This window comes from Rhea pennata, chromosome Z (assembly GCF_028389875.1).
Source record: "Rhea pennata isolate bPtePen1 chromosome Z, bPtePen1.pri, whole genome shotgun sequence".
Lineage (NCBI taxonomy): Eukaryota > Metazoa > Chordata > Aves > Rheiformes > Rheidae > Rhea > Rhea pennata.
Genome location: NC_084702.1, coordinates 30,168,930 through 30,186,498, shown reverse-complemented (window position 1 = coordinate 30,186,498; position 17,569 = coordinate 30,168,930). Strand labels below are relative to the sequence as shown.

The 17,569-nt window shown below is 35.1% G+C and overlaps 1 protein-coding gene across 18 annotated transcripts in view; it reads right to left on the bottom strand.

Annotated features, from left to right (window-relative positions):
* Positions 1-17,569, bottom strand: part of AOPEP (aminopeptidase O (putative)) — a 212,536-nt gene that overhangs the window by 188,118 nt on the left and 6,849 nt on the right. For all 18 annotated transcript variants that reach the window (XR_009961246.1, XR_009961247.1, XR_009961245.1 and 15 more), the window contains exon 2: positions 9,703-10,657. Coding sequence is in view for 10 of the 18 variants with exons in the window: in XM_062600334.1 (XP_062456318.1) it covers positions 9,703-10,508 (806 nt within the window). In the remaining 8 variants the exon portion in view is untranslated. The remainder of the gene's footprint in view (positions 1-9,702; positions 10,658-17,569) is intronic.

Genomic DNA, 17,569 nt, shown 5'->3' with positions numbered 1-17,569 from the left:
AGTCTAAGCAGGCCTGTTCTTAGCACATACAAACACGAAAAGAAGAGAAAGTAGTCTGGCTCCCACTGCCATATATCAGACTAAATAGAATAGGACATAAATATCTAGTGGAGCTCACAAAGCTAATCACAGCAGAGAGAATGTCAGCTGGTCTTCTCCGTCTCCTACTTCACCCAGTAAAACACCATGCAAAGGTAAAGATAAAAGGCCATCAACCTGTATAAATCTTTTTTTAGCTTGCATCTTTTTGTAATTAATCTAAAGCTGAGCCCGTAACCAAACCTGAAATATCTAAATTAGTTTTCTCCCAGAAAAAGAAACAATGCATGTCAGTGAGTCTAGGAGAATTAGTTTCAGAGAAGTAAGAAGAACTTGCTCTTTCATTTCCTAGGAGGTTCTGCTTCCTCTTTACAAAGTTAGCAGAGACTGGACCTATTATTTACCTTAAAGCACATGTGGGCTGAGAGGGCACAAGAATGTTTTTTTCATTCATGAAAACTATATCAAAAACATAGAATTATTAAAGGGGAACCTAAATAAGTTTATAAGAAAGATAAAATGTTATGTTTAATGACTAACATCTACACATTTTATCAATCCATACATTTGGGAAGGCAGTTTTGCTGGCTGCCATTGGTACACCCTAGTGTTAAGATCAAATGCAGAGGATCTCCCTATCCTGAAGAAATTCTAGAGGGCAACACTACAATGAATGTGCAAATTGGCTGTCAGAACAACGCTGCGCTTACATGCTAAACAACTTCACCTCACAAGGCCAAGCAGGAACTCAGTATATATAGCACACAGGAGCTAGCACCACCCAATTAAAATGAAGAGAGGAGTTTAACTTCTCCAAGTAGGGAAACGGATTAATTGTTTTGTATTGTACCTAAACGTGCATATAATCTATGACAACTGTGAAAAATCCAATGACCAGATGTCCCATATGCATATTCTAAATGCCAACATTTCAAATAGATAATAGCACATCAATTAATAACAGAGCTGAAGAGCAGCCTGTAAAGCTCTGTAATTTATTTTTTTAAAGTTAGTATCATTTTAATGTTCAGAGATGGAAACACAATGTCAAATACAATAAAAACATAACATGAAACAGATGCTGTCTAGACTATTAATGCAATCTCACTCTCAGAGAGCACTTTCTACCTACAGATCATAAGGTGATTTACAAGTAATGTCAATACCATTTTACAGATGGGAAAAATGAGACAGAGTGAATGGATTTGCTCAGTGCTAGTGTTCAAGCTGGGCCTGCAACCTTAGTTTCTTGCCTCTCAATCCCATAGCTTTTCCATTACATTAGGAATCCCATTATGAGAAATAAAAATTACTTATTGCATAACTAAGTTTTTTTCCTGAAACATTTGAATGTTAAAATAGAAGTAATGATAGGTCACAAGTCTCTACAATTAAGACCCAAGTAGAAGGGGAGTTAGAAGGATGGAAACAGATTGGTCAAATATGTAGTCTGTTTTCAAAACCAAGTCTTCTTTCTACTCCTCACCTGTTTCAATACTACTTTTGTCCAGATGTACTTATTAACTTCATCATTTCCACCCAAAATTTATTCAAATATGTCAAAGCCTGTTGAGAAAATAGCAATGAAACAAAGTTCTAAATTTTGAGGGGGAACTGTCAGAACAACCATAACATCAGCTTTTACTTAGATATTCATATATTCACGGCATGTGAGACTTACTGATTGACAACATGCTATCAACTCAGACGTCAGCTAACATGAACAGCCTCCTTTTCTGTTTTAGAGAGGAAATTATAAGAAGAACTGATTATTATACAGAAATACTTCTTTTTATGGGATTTTTAATCTATTTTCACACTAAAATATACCTCTGAACATATATATATATATTTTTTTTTTTTTTTTGCTTCTCCTGACAAATCTTGTTTTACTTTGCTATTTTTGATACTTCATTTACATTAATAATTTTTATTTTAAAAAAACAACCCTGGTAATAGTGCAGTGTTACATTAAGGAGCACATTGCAGCTGACAGCAGTCTTTCATCTGGGCTAGGCAGCACAATTCCAGCACACAAAAGGAAAAGAAACAAAGTTCTTATCCTGTTTTTTTCACCTGATCTAGAAAAAGTTTACAAGCTAACCAGGATACACTAAAGAATAGCAGTGACAATTAATCAGCAGTTCCAGACTGCTTCTATCAATAGATAAAACTGTTGTTTTCATCACTACCACTGCTACCACTCACTTTTCATGATCTCCTAACTTTCAAATCATCTACTTGGGTAAAATTTTGTTATGACAATCAGAATCATTCCCAATACAATTCAAAAGAGATAAGCAAACAGAATATAGCACGAGCAGATAAGCAGAGAACTGGAACTATTTGCCTTGTTTTCCGTCTCTCCCAGTGGAAAGACAAGCATTCACAAAACACAAAATATGTCTCTGGTCAATCCTCTGGCCAACTTTATGTCTGTAACTGGGAATTTATAGTCAGTCTAGGCCACTAGACTATTAAGCGTGGTTTCCTTACTTGTTGGTTGTGCTTCAAGAAGAGACTTGGGGCAGGACGTTGCTCCTTAATCTACCAGAGCCAAAGAGTCTAATGAAAATCTAAGTCATTCAGCTCTAATTTATCCATATCTTATACTTTCATAACAAAACTGGCTCAGACCAGCTCTTGGAACATCTACCTTTCCCAAGGAAGCATATAGCAATTATAGTACCAAACTAAGCTACGAAAAGTTAATAATAAATGTTCAACTCTTCTCTGAGCAGGCTGTCTTTGAGACACTTGCAATCAAACACCTAAGTCGCATCCAGTGTGGCTTACCTGCTTTTGCTACTGTCTGGCTGAAGCTTTCTCCAGCAAAATGCCCTGTTCAGCAACTCTACCTCTGTATTTGAAAAAAAGGGACTCTTAGTTTTTCAGATGTCGTCTCCGCATAAGGTGGCAGTCTTTTGCAACTGCAAAGCTACTCCCTGGGAAACCACTGCTGTTTGCATCTGTTTCTTATTCAAAATTACACAGTGTCACAAAGCACAGTTTCTATGAAGCAGCAGGATTTCCTGAAACCAAAATCATACCAATTTTTTGTTCTGCAAAGTGCCAAAGATAGTCATCAGAATTCAACAGTGTAGGCATTCTTTTCTGCATTTTTCTGCTGAATAAGAAACCAGTTGATGACTCCCTATGCCTCTAAAACTCTTCTCCAATTTAAAAGTACTAAATACAATTATGAGATGAGTGACTTCTCTGGTAATATCTATTATTCTGATGCTGTTTTTCCAACAACTGGATTGATACTTTTCTGAACTCCCATTACACTGCAAATTTCTTGGGCTTTTGTCAACTAATTTGCGGCTGATATGACAGGTATATAAAATCTGCTTCCCCCGCAAACGGTATGTACAATCTTCTGTCCAAAAATTATATTTTTTGGTACAGACATCACTAGGAAGCAAGGATGATAAAGTTTGGATGGGGTAGATCTTTTCTGCACCCAAAGTAAATTCTGTTTATTCTGCTCTCAAGAAGCAGTTTGCCTCTAATAAGGATTTTTTTCCACTTGCTTGGTATGTTTTTGGCAAATGTAATAAGCCTAATAGCTTCATCAGCATTGTTACAAAAAAAATGCCTATATTTGAAGTCACACATCCAACCAATCCTTTAGGTTTCTCATTCCACGTAGGCCTTTTAATACTGTTCTGGTAACATAGTTTATTCTAGTAGCTGTATCTCCTGTTTAAGTTAGAAATAACTGACTGTTGGCCAAGACAATAGGAGATTTACCAATTGTTTTATCATTTCCACAGCAGTGACCACAAAAATCTAGCCTCTTTTTTTTTTTTTTTTTTTTTTTTTTTTTTTTTTTTTTAAGATAAGGCAGTTTGCGTATGGATATGAACTGTGAGGCAGCTGGACTTTCTCAGCTCTAGCCTGAAATCAAATGCTGCTTTGTTTTCTGTCCCTCAAGTTCAAACACACTCTTGAGCAATGGTTTCTTTCTGCATCCCCACATCACTGCAAGGGGTTGGGTTTTCCACTGTATTTACTATATGCTTACTTTGCATATTCCCTTTATTGTGCTTTTTTGCCCTTGCTGTGCACCTTCAGCAGACGCTTGAAAGAAAAACTAGCTTCAAAACTTCACCTTCACTTCCATTTAACTCCAAAAAAGTAGGCTTTACCTACTACTATCAACTGCCTGCTCTGTTTTTAGTGTTTACATCATTGTTTCTGGCAGCTCACTGCTTGACCTTGTTTAAAATTCCTGTGCATCCCATCTGAAGGGCTAGAGCTGTTGCCAAATTTTGTTGATTTGTATGCACACTGCTTCATACTCAAAAATTCTAGCAAAGCACAATAATCAACTATATTTAACTTTTTTTTCCTTATAGCTTCACAAGTCCTGGCAAGATTGATACCATCTGAAACTGTGAGGAGTTTCTTTAAACAAGCTTTGGTCTCCGAATAACCTTCTGCTTTAAGTCTTTTTGTTTGTATCATTTTGTCACGAATAGCATAAATCTTACTCCACACTGAGCAATTTCCCCAGATCTAGAAGTAGTCTCCTCACTCTCTATACTGTCACACATCTGGGCTTGATCTCTATCCACAACTCAGCAAGCACAAAGCCAGCTCTTCAACCCTCAGTGTTTTTACTTCCCTTTCAGATTTTAAGTTTGAAGAAGTAATAATTTTACTGTTTAGTATTTCTATGATACTATTTCATTCTCAGCCTCCTTTGACTGACTAATCTTGCCATTTTCAGATTTTAATGAAACACGCTTGTCGTCCATCTCACTTCTCCATGAGGTACCACTCGCCTTCTTCTCTGCCTTGCAGCTTTATAGCATCTTCCCCGGTGTGCAGTGCCCATTGCTGCTTCCCTCCACCCTATGCTACAGGCATCGGCTTACTCCAACTGTATTTGAATGGCATTACTAATGCCATGCCTGGAAACTTGCTATGGAAACTCTGTAAAAGTATTAACTTTGCTAACATAAGCCTACTTTCTCAAAGATTTTCTTTTTTAGCTAAGACTGTAAATTCAGAAAAGCTATTGTAAACTTCTCAAAAAAAAAAAAAAAAGAAAAGAAAAGAAATGTGGCCTAACTTCTATCATTTTCATACATATTTCTGAAAATTTCAAATCTGGTGAAACTGATTCATTTTTTCTCTCAGGGTCTGCCTGGTTGTTTGGTTGATTTTTTTTTTCTTTTTATTTTAATCCTCCATTTTATACCTGCTACCATGTGTAATCACTGACTCAAAGATGAGCAATCTGCCAAACTTCTTCCTAACTGCTCAGCTCTGGGAGCAAAATTATACAAAATAACATGAGACACAGCTGATGGCAGCCATGTTAGGATTCAGTCTGCAACCTGCTTGGATTCTAGATCATCATATTCTCTCAAAGTTTACCCATGAAGAGAAGCAACCTGTTCATTCTGTTCCTGTGTTTCTGGCATCCAAGAGCATCGAAGTGCTAACTAGTGTCAACTGAAAAATAAGCACCTATTTTCATGACACAAACTTTGTTATTTGAAACTATTCAAATCTGTCCCATTTTTCCAATTTCCACCTTCCATGGGTAAAATTTGCTTTGAAAAATATAAGATACACTATCAAAATTCAATGAATGACTCTGAACCCATAAAGGCGATCAGTCATACTGTGTATAACAGACTGCTGAGACAAGGAAGATGATGGCTTTTTCAGAGCTAATCTTTGGGAGCACCCAAATTTATGAATAGTTCTTTTCACCAATGCATCTTAACAATTGCAACCACTCTCCCAGAACACTCAACCTGTGTTTCAAAACATTTATGTCTTAAAGATAGCCAAATCTGAAACAATTGGTTTCAAAGATATAAATCCCTCCTCCTTCCCTGTAACTGTCAAATATATTTTGCCTTCCTATCTATGTACAGTTGCTGTGCTCTGCAGCTAACAAATAACTAGGAACTGTGTCAGTCTCCCTTTATTCCCATGTTTGATATCATCTCACTTCAGCACTTCATCAATATCATCTCTAGTCCTTCAGCTGCATATCAGGTAAATGCAAGATTATTTATAACAAAAGGACTGTGCAGTTCAGCAATGTCTGTAATACATTTGAACACTGCAGTTGAAAAGAAGCATTAAAATGCAGAATAAATGCTAGCATTAGCACTTTTGCTACATGACAAATTTGATTGCTCTATTCACCTTGAAAACTTGCACAGAGGCAAAAGTATATCTTGCAGTCTCTAAAAATATATTGATATTTTAATCTAATAATAAGGTATTACAAGATAGTAGATTAGACACATACAAAAATATTTTTAAAAGACAAGACATTTAAATTGGTTAAACCAAATGGAGATTGTACAGTAAGTTTTTGTGCTAGTTCATTTCACATTTTTCAGTATTTCCCATTTTGGGACCTCTCAAATCAGCACAAGGTTAATTCCTTCTAAAGAGCTTCCCTGAAACCACACAATCTTCTTTTAACACCTTCTAAAAATATACTTTTTCCATGGCATTCTTCTATACTACAGATTTAAATTTACCCTTGGAGTAATTCAGTCCACTCCCTTTATTTCACTTTATTTCTCTTTTTCTGTATATCTAATACCTAGGCCACAGTGCAAAAAAATAAATGCATGTGCTCAACTTTACTCTTAAAGAGCCTGACCTTTTCATGTATGCCAAGATAAATAATGCATAGGTAGAAACAGCATTAGGACCTAGTACTGAAAGCTTTCAATGTCATGGAGTATCTTTCATTGATGTCTTTCATATCAAAGACACTCCTTTATTTCTAACTCCACAATGAGGAAATTAGATCAATTCTATTCCCTTACTAATATCAACAATCAAGTATGGCAGAAAAAAGGTGAGAGGAATCTCTCACTACAGGCACATTTGCTAAGTTGTCTGCTAAAAAAATTACCTCTTTAATTTTAACCCAAATGTATGTCATTCTTTCTTAAACAATAAAGAGATAGAATCTCAAGACAGTATTTTATGCAATAAATATTTTTAATAAAGACCATGTAAATCAAAGATTACACGGGTAATCTTGCTAACTCAACACTGCTATATACTCCTAAGAGTTAGGCAAACTGCTTAAATGTTTTGATTTGGTTGGCACAAAACTTCTCCTTCACAGTATTCAAATATACTTCATATGCATTTTTCTCTGCACAAAGAGGTTACGATATCTCCTAAATTTAGCTTTTATTTTAGAATAACTTTTATAATATTTAATATTAGTAAAATTCTGCCTAAATCCCAACACTACCTTCTAAGTTTGTTATTCCAATGCTGTTGCATTGTGTTAGTAAAGAGAAACTGAAAAGCTTTGAAACAGAACAGCTTTCTCTTTGTTCTTGATGAATATATTACAAATATTGTACTGAAGGAAATTTTTCTATTTTAATAAAAATGTTATTGATCACTGTTAGAATTTACTTGCCAGTTTTATGAATGGATGCAGTCTTCACCACTCTTTTGGAAAGAAAAAAGCATGTGCATGCATGCGCATGTTTGTGTGTGTATGCATGTGTATGTGCATGAGTGTGTGTGCGTGCCTATCAGGGAGACATGGACAACAGCACTCACTTGCTTTCTGTTTTTTATCCTCTTGTTCTTCAGTGTAAAGGCCCCAAAAAGCACTTATTAAAAAAATAAGGCTAAAGATAACCTCCTTTTTTGATTGTTATGTAGTTTTTAGTATCAGAAGACCAAACAGGGAAGTACTGAAATTCTGTGTGTTCCTTTCCTGTACTGAAAATTGAAATGTGCCCTGTTATGCCCATATCATGTTTCAATATGCATATCTCAACTTGACTAAACCCAGCCCACAAAGCTTTGTTTTAACAGATTTGTGAATTACAATACAAGCATTGTTTAAAAAGAATTAAATGGAAGTCTTCATAAAATAGTTAGTGCACAGCGTAAATTTCAGAACACTGTACAAACATTAAATCAGAGGAAGTGTATTGGAAGTGACTAAGCAATGCTTGCTCTTTGTTATCCACAGATTATAGTCTCCTTTGGGAAAGGATTTGACATCTGCCTATAAAGTACCATACACAACTTGGAACAATTTAAAGAATTCTCCTCTGAGAGTAAATTGTAATAGTACTTTCCCTGTACCTTTTAAATGGCTTTTATTTATAGAAATAATAAGAAAACATGATAACATTTTGCTCAATGAGCTTGACCACTATATTTATGGGTTCATCATATATAGAATTTTTCATAAAATTTAATAATAAGGCTTCTAAGAATTGTAATATGAAAACTTACTTTCTGCCAGGTGGTAGTTTCTGGAATACCATACAAGACACAGAAAACGCAGCTTGAGACTATACACTACCAGCAGGCTTCTGGACCAATATCAAACTGTCTTTTCCTTTTCATCATTTCATTACTTTTCATAAAATTCTATGTTTGTTTTCAATTGCCATGAAATGCCCCTAAAATAAGCATAAAGGTTTAGAGTGACAGTGAAAAGAGTCAGAAGTTTCTAGTGATTTGGATGGTTTAAAAGGACCTTCAAAAGCACACAATATTTATGCGAGGCAACACGTAAGAGGAGTCCTGTACCAGGAGAGTGTAGCTAAAGTTAGTCTAAATGACTTAACGGCAGGGAGATACTGACACAACACGTGATTACAGGTAATTGCACATTACCTTTGCATTTTTCAGTCAAAACTCAGAATTTTTGTGAGTAAAGACATTATATTGAGTTAAATTTCCTGCACTCATACCCATAACAACTCTTCAGGGGAGGGGAGGGCATAAGGGTACGAGGTAACGAATGTAAGTCAGACATTTCTGGGCTTAAGGCTCATCTTGATTTAGCAGTAAAATTGCCTAAATCCTAGATGTACAATTTAAAAGGCCTCATTCTCCTCGCTAATGTAGATGTTAGTGAGCAGCCTCTTAACTAACATTATCGTAAGTGAAATGAAAGGCAAACATAAATCTCTAGCTCAGGAATGAGAAGCAAGTATTCACTTGGACCTATTTTCTTATCTTGAAGATTTCAAGAACTTATCTTGAAGATTTCTGTACAGTGCCGCGTACTTTTACAAAAGCTCTATAAAAAACAATTCTTCATACAGTCTCAGTTTGCAATTCATTTGCTATCATCAATCTATTTTACATAATAGATGAAGGAGATTTTAAAAGTTGATTGTGAGAGACTAAGCAGGAAGAGACTGTATCTCTAAACTTATTACAATATTGACAAAAGACTAGTTGGGGAGCAATTCTATTAAATACTATGCGTACTGATCTTAATGCTCTATGATCAGTTCCTCGACACAGGAAGGAAAATGAACTTAGAGTATTAAAGTGAAAATAACCAACCATGTATACATTCTCCTCCCATAAGTGAGAATTCTCTATTCCCTGCACTTACTTACGGCTCATATACAACAATAATTTACTCCCACTCAGAATGAGCAAATGCTATTACTGAGGCATAGTTAAGGTCTGCAAGTACATTGGGGTTCTCTGAGCACAGAGTTTACCTGCTTTCCTGTAAGAGCGCAGTAGTATTCAAAGCAAGAATTAAATTATAAAAATAGAAGAGACTGCTCATCCTCTTCACACAGCTGCTCAGCTGTAACTAACTGTACTCTTGCACTCATGTTTAAGATTAATGCATACAAAGCCTTTCAGCTAGTAAGTACATACCTGCCACTCTGGTCTGTAGTCCATGCAATAGATCTTCCCTCTGGTTTGGTTTTGTACCATATTCTTATCGCATGAGGAAAGTCTCTTGGAGTGCGAACCCCCGATTTCCTTATCTCCAAGCTCCAACTGCCAGTTGTAAACAGAAGCTCTCCACAGCCAGGTGCCTGGCTGCAACGAGTGTAATAGTATAGCTGTTCCTTCCAGCGATCCGCAGGTAAAGTCACAAGTTCATGTACAATCTGATTCCTGAGATTTCCCATATCCTTAGAAGCATCAGTTGGGTTGGCAGACTTTGTAAATTTTTCAATGCCTGCCACAGCAGCAACATCAACCTCCTCAGTCTTTAGCACGGATAAATCACAGCAGTCCAACACTAGCAAAAAATCCATGCTCCCATGATTCTCTATGTCACAGCAGTTCTTTGAACTAGAAATCCCAGAAGCCTGTTCCTCGTTGCTATGGTTACCATTTTTATCAGAAGTATCTTTTCCACCTTTATCACAGACAGGAAAATCATTATATTCTGTTTTAGATGAGCAGGCACTTACACTTGTCACAGGAACCTGGCAGGGTTCAGATGCCCTAATTTTGCAGGTTTCATCAAACTGTGACTGACAGCCTTCTTCATTGGTGCTGCTGGTTTTCCTGTATTGGCTCCCAGTCTCAAAGAAGAAAACTATGATGCCTTCAATAATTTGACTTTTAAAATCCACATCCAAGTCCAATGTATAATGTTTTACAAGCATGTGGCTAGTGTTGGCCATTAAGGGCAAGTCATCCTTTATGGGGTCCAGCTGCTTCTCCATGATCCAGTTTGCTAGGCAACAGTTTTACAATTCTTTAGTCCTTTATTACATAAAGTGTTTCCAGAAAGAAAAAGGATATTCAGCCCACAGTGCCAAAAATAATTTTTGGCTAATACATTATTGAAATGAATTGGAGTTCCTCTCTCATTCTGTAAAGGGGAAAAAAAAATCAGATAATCCTTTAACAACTGTTTCCAAAATGGCTTTATCAAGAAGTTAAAGAGAGTTGAGTTGCTTTTATTAATAGTTGTATGGCCAAAGACTGATTCTTTCCTCCTTTTCCATAGCATGGGATCAAGTGCATTGCTTCAGGATTTCCTATCAAGAACCACTAGCTTTATTTATTTATTTTTACATAAGACCTCACGTGAATGTATTTCTAGACTGCTTGTATAAAATGAAAGAAACAAGCTTTAACTATAATGTCTCCCGTTGACTTTCTTCTGCCAAAATAATCTTTTAGAAAAGATACACTTATGCAACATCAAATTTAATACATTGCTTGTAGATACTAAATTTGTATTTCAAATTCCTTACCTCAAAAGATGGTGATATTTTTCCACTGTGATTCTAAGTAACAAGCGTGAACCAAAATAGCCTCATATGTCTTAAACTTTGAAAGTAGCAATTTTATACATACAATGCAACTCCAGGGATTAATATACTTTTTATATTACAACTGCTCTCGCATCAGCACTACCAGTAAATTACAAGAAAATAAACCAATTTACTACAAGTGCATTCTATGCATTCCTTCGAGATTGCTCATGGAGATTTTTCAAATTTATAGTTGAATACTTAAGGTATATCATTACATCTTAATAGCTGGAAACCCATTAACACTCTGGATAATAGCTTCTTACAGCAAACTAAAGGTCTTCTCACTGTAAAGGAAAAGATGCAAATACCTATAAAAGCAAAAAAATATAAAATGCATCAACATCTGTTGCAACAATAGCCAGAAGTTCATTATAGAAGTTTTTAAACTTCCACACATTCTCTGTTTTATGACCATCATGCTAAAATTACACACTTCAGCTTGCTAATGTCCTTTCTGATTGCTTTCTGAACTAGAATCAGAAATTTGAAAGATGCAATTGACCATTAAGACTTTCAGCTCTTACTCTGTCAGTTCAGAGATGCATCCATGTCATATAGTCAAGTCTGTTTCTAAGTGTCTTTAGTGACTAGATGTTCTTTCTATGGCACTGTTTCACAGCTTTGTCACAGACTTCAGTAGCCAGAATCATCCTGCGCGGAGTTCCCAATGTCAGCACAAAAGAGTTCTGACTCCCCCACAGCTTGCCATTACTTTTTTAAGAGTCTATGGGGTGCTGTCAAGCTAGCATCAGTGAAAGGCAGGCTTATCCCAAAAATATAACCTATTCTGCTCCAATTAACTTTGGACAAAGCATACTAGATGCAGCAAATATCTCTATTCTTTGAGGGATTTCTACCACTCGGAAAAACCTGTTACAGGGATGCTGTTGAAGACAAGTGGAGGAAAACACTTTATTTCACTTTTATGTCAATCTTCCTGCACTACTCCTTCAGCAAAGCTGTCCAGGGCACAAGGCTCACACCAGAAGTCCATTACTCAAGTACTCCAGTAAATTCCAAATACTCTGAAGAAAGAGATACTCATTGAATTTTTCAGACTATTTCTGTAGATATTTCTCTATTCTCCACTTGAGAAGTTTTCTCAGATCCTTTTCCTGAATTTAATCATCTTATTACTCATAACTGTTTGCTATTTCAAGTGCTTTCAGATTTCATGTATTTGCAAGACACTTTGCAACTTGCACTGCCTTAACCAGTATGTATATCTGTGTGTACTTTCAGAAGTCAATCTTACATCAGGATCCAGATAGAGATTCACAGATTCCTTCACAATCCCAATGAATTCAAAGCAGCTTTCCAAAGAGGATTTACCTCTGCAGGTAAGCGTACCAATGTGTTTTGCCAGTTTGACTTAAACCTGGAGGAAGGTGAAACACTACATACTCTGAAATGTACATGGGGCACTAATACCTTAACAGTGATTGTTTCCCACTTAATTAAAAGAAATCTGGCAAATAGTAAAAACATGGACTAAAAAATTTAGGAAGACTTGTAACAACACTTAAGTGAAGATTTTGCAAATCTCAGGTTGGTGGATGAACAACATCTGTAAGTATCACATAGTCATTACAATAATTTTTTTACCTTGAAACCTAACTGGGAATAGTAGAATAAATAAAGGTTCTTGGTGTTGTGACAGGTGCACTATGTCTGTGATATCTGTGCTTAACGCTATGGATTGAAATTGATGTCATCTAGATTTTCACTCTGGTAACCAAAACCTTATGACTTCTGACAGGTTAACTTACTATTCGTGGTAGAAAAAGGAAACAAAGATGAAAAAAAATACTGAACTTCAATAAAGAAACACTGATTTGCACAAATACCTACAATTTCTGATTTGAAAACAGGTATAAAACTGATATTGACTTTATGAAATGTGAGTACTATATTAATAAAAAACATTTGAAGGAGTACCATACTAAATACTTATATCCTTGTTTTTTTCAGTTTTCCATTAGAAGGTGTTCCTTGTGAGGTAGTTTCTTGCCTCAAAAGTATTAAAACCATTACATCAACTTGCATTTAATTCTCAGCTACCATGGTAAGAAATACTACTGAACACCCTAAAATAAATAGTAAACTTGTGAAAATACATACAAAACAACATTATCTTTCTGTTCAGATGTCTGACAGATTATTTAACATTAACTAACAGGACAGATTGAAGGGTGACAAATGGTACCATTCAGGTAAATTCTATGTAAATTAAAAAATAATAATTGAAGCATGATCGAAAATTTAAATTCTATAAATACAAATCCTCTTTAAAACAATTAATACAAAAACATGAATTTCATGACATTCAAGAAACAGTTGGCAATAAATGTTAGCTGTTCTAATGAGACTTAAAAACACAGAGTAAGATATTCATTTTCTGTAGTAGAAAGTTTCAGATCAACACTTCTTTATTGGAATTAGCACGTCTGATCGTAGTTTTAGGATTAGACCAACAGATATGGGAACATATCTATAGACAAGTAGCAATCATTACTGTGTACAATTTGATACTGAATTTTAATTCAACTGTAACACTATGTGTCTGTTTAAGCTTTTCTATCTAACATCTCCTTAGCTTTTGATATCTCAGCTTTCAAAGATTGTAGTGAGCATATTAAGATCCCTCTCTCCATCTCCAAGCACTAGTAACTCAATTTAAGGTGCCATTTTCATGTGCTTTGGCTTCAGAATCTCTGGATAATTTTTTCAATAAATACTTCTAAGTAGTTTATGCTACATCAGAACTGTACAACAAAGAAGCTGATATACTATTCCGTTCTGAGAGCTCACTAATCCTAATTATTTTGATAGTTCCACATTGATACTGGATTATCGAAAAGCTCCATCTTCTATGATAATTTTACTTCTCCAGTAAAGCATCCCATTGGGAGACACGTTCTATGAAGTGAGGTGGTGTTTAGGTAATTTAAGATGGTCTTCTGTAGAGTTCTGAGCAGGAAAGAAACTGAATTTATACATTAAGGTTTTAAGACAAGATAACGGTGCATGTTTTTAATTTAAATGTTAACTTTAAAAATAATTTTACTGATTATAGTTTTTTAAAAGTAGAGTTACACTGTAGAGTTTGTGCCTCAGCTATTGCATACATACCCACACATCCGACAGATTAATTACATTGCCTAGAATAGTCCTCATTGGAAGAATCTAGTTTTCCCTCTTGAGATGAGTCAGAAGTATGTCAAATACTCTTCTATTCTGTTTTTTAAATACCTCTGCAGAAGAGAATTTGTTCAGTTTCTGTAGTTAGCTTGAAGCAGTTCTTGATAATAGTTAATTAAATCTTATTTCCTACAAACAAAGCTGATTTTTGTTTGTTTTTTGTTCTACAAGTTTCACTAAGCTAACATTGCCAAAAGCTGAGGTTAGAGTGGACCTAGGTACTGTTAAAGCTCTCATATGCACCTCATCCCTTCTATTCCTCCCTCCTTTAAAGGTCACTCTTCCTCCCTCAACACACACACCCCAATCTCTCAGTACAACTGTTTTTAAAAAAAACAAAATAGAACAGCCTATTGTAAAAGATTTAAACTGTAGTCTGAGTCAAAATAGCTCATTTTGTATAAATTAAGATCATTTACATAAACTGTTCATTTGCCAAACCTGCAGGGTCAGCAGAACGCCAGCAGGAAAGACAAATATTTGTATTGCTAAAGCTAGAAGTAGTGTTTCTCAGTAACCTAAACCACAGTATTCTCTCCAGATTAGACCTGATCGAATATTGCTATAATTGCAAGATAACTGATCTTTGCACACAGAATTTCCTTCTGTAATAGTTTGTACTCATTATTACTGATTTGTATTTTAAATGATTTCAGTCATTTCTCAAATCATTTTGATTCTGATCTCCAAAGTGCTTGAAACCTCTCCAGACTGACCTCCTCGAATCATTTTATTCATGCAAGTCTAGAGCATGTGAGAATGTGGATTCAGAACAAAATTAAATTTGAGATGCCACCAAAAAAACAAACAAAAAAACCCCACCTTATTCTTCCTCACATTTCTGCGCAGCCTCCCCTTCTAGGCAGCCACAAAAGTGCAATGGAAAACTTGGTGGAAGAGGCAGGAACATGTCACTGGGGATAGAATATGACCTGCCCTTTCAGTGGCAGTCCAGATTTGGACAAACTTAAACCAACAATGGAACCATACCTACAGTTAACAAAAGCTGAACCAATAGACACATCCAAGTATGCTGAAACATACTTAAAATGCTCAAACAGTTGAAAAGCAATTCATTGATGAATTTTTGAAAGTGTTTAAGAGTTTTGTTTGGTGGTTTTTTTAATAACTGACAAATTAAAATTACATTCATGGTCAAGTTAGACAAAGTTAGCATACAACACAACAGTCTTTCTCAAAGCAAAGTGAAATATGTATTGCTTCTTCATTACCCAATAGTCCAGATGTTTTGTAAGAGATTGTCAGATAATGAGATTGTCTTAACAACTGGTTTTGAAAAGTCTTTATTCTCCTCTAGATATTTATAAATTGATTGTCTAAGAATTTGGTCAGCCTAACTTAATCTCCTGGAAGGAAACTAAACAAGTCCATTGATACAGTAAGGTTAGCAGAGGGCCATTAAAACAGTTAAGGGGGCTGAAGCACATGAACTGAGAAGAGGCTGGTGGAGATAACCTTTTGTATCTCTGGCTAAGCAAAGGTAAGGGAGGATTTGACAGCTATCTTCCACTACCTGAAAGGGTGTGTGCAGATGATGCCAGCAGCAGCCTCTTAGAAGGACGCAGGGAGAGAAAAAAAAAAAAAAAAAAAAAAAAAAAAAAAGAGAGAGAGAGAGATTAACCTGCCTTGAGCATGTCATTACATAGTGTAAGTAATATTGCATTGCATTATATAGAGACAATTTTTAAAAAATACAACATACAGCCCTTTTCATATTCTGTCATTTTGTTTGGTTAAATTGAAATACTACGTCAAAAGTTTTAATAAGTTATAAGAAGCAAATAAAGAATGGATATGCATCATTTTAAGAATGATGAGTATACCAGGGTGACTCCCAATAAACAGTAGTCTTTAAATTTTCCTAAGAAATCCAGAATGTAGTTGAATCAACAAGAACAAAAGATTAATCTTCAGCTGTGGGTCAACTTAGCAATGAACTGCAAGGCAGGAGGTATGTGAAGAAGCAGTCAGACCACAACACAGTCTAAGGTTGCTAGTTTACTTTTGCATAGTATTTAGCTTTAATATGTATCATTGCTGCAGTGTTAGGGTAATCTTCCACACATTATTCAGAGTGGCTACTTAAAAATGTTAATTGTTTGTACCCAGATAGATGACCAAACAGTATTACCTTCATTGGCTTTGTTTAACAAAGTTCTCAAAGTTTGAGAACTTTTAGAAATTCTTTCTAAAGACCTCTTAAGACATCTTCTGCAAACTGACAAATTTTCAAAATGTGTATGGGATCTAGAGAGATACATCTATTGCATTTAATCAAAACTGGTCCACTGAATGTCTGCTTAGTAATGGAGGAATGGGAAAAGGGATAGATGAACACAAGCCCAAATGCTTAGTGAAGTCTAATTATTAGTCAGAATTGCAAAGTCAACATTAGTACAGAAAAAAAAAAAAAAAAGGTGAAAAGAATCCTTAAAAATATATATGGAAAAAAGAATCAGTGTTTACTTCATTCTACACATTTATGGATATAAGCAGAAAAGCACTGTGCTTCTTTCAGAGAAAGAAATACAAAATAAAAACTACATACACGTAGGAAAGAATTTTACCACATGAATCTCTTTAAAAGTTTAGATCCTTGAAGGTTTATATTTCAAAACTGGAATTCTACTTGACTATGTGAACTTTTATTTTTATGATTTGTTCACTACACATCATAAAAAATTAGTGACACATTAAAATTTTTGTCCTTTTTGAAACCATTTTTTTGCTAATTATCAGTCACAGTTTTCAATTTTCTCCTAACTACATCAGAAGGCTTTTAATGGAAGATTAGCTAATGGTAATCTTTTGGTACATACATAAAAATACTTATACATAGCATTATTTTTTAGAATGTGATTTTATGTATAATTCTTAAGTGTGCTTTAATTGTTTTATTTGCAGATCTCTTCCAACCTTACTGATTCTATGATATTGATTTATCCCAACTGATAAGGTTTTCACTAATTATATCCCAGAGGACTTAGTGTGCCCTCTTGTGTGTAGGTAATGCTACACTACTATGCAGTAAGCTACTCAAGGACATACTGAATAAAATTATCTATTTAAAATTAAATGACAAGTGCTTCTTCCCAGTGGTTATAGAATACAAACAGCAATCTGTTCAAATTAAAATACTTTTCTTACAACTTCAGACTCATATCAGAGCAAAGCAACAGTTGGGAAATGATAAATACTATCAATGTTAACATCTGTTAATATCTGTCTATTTTCCAGAT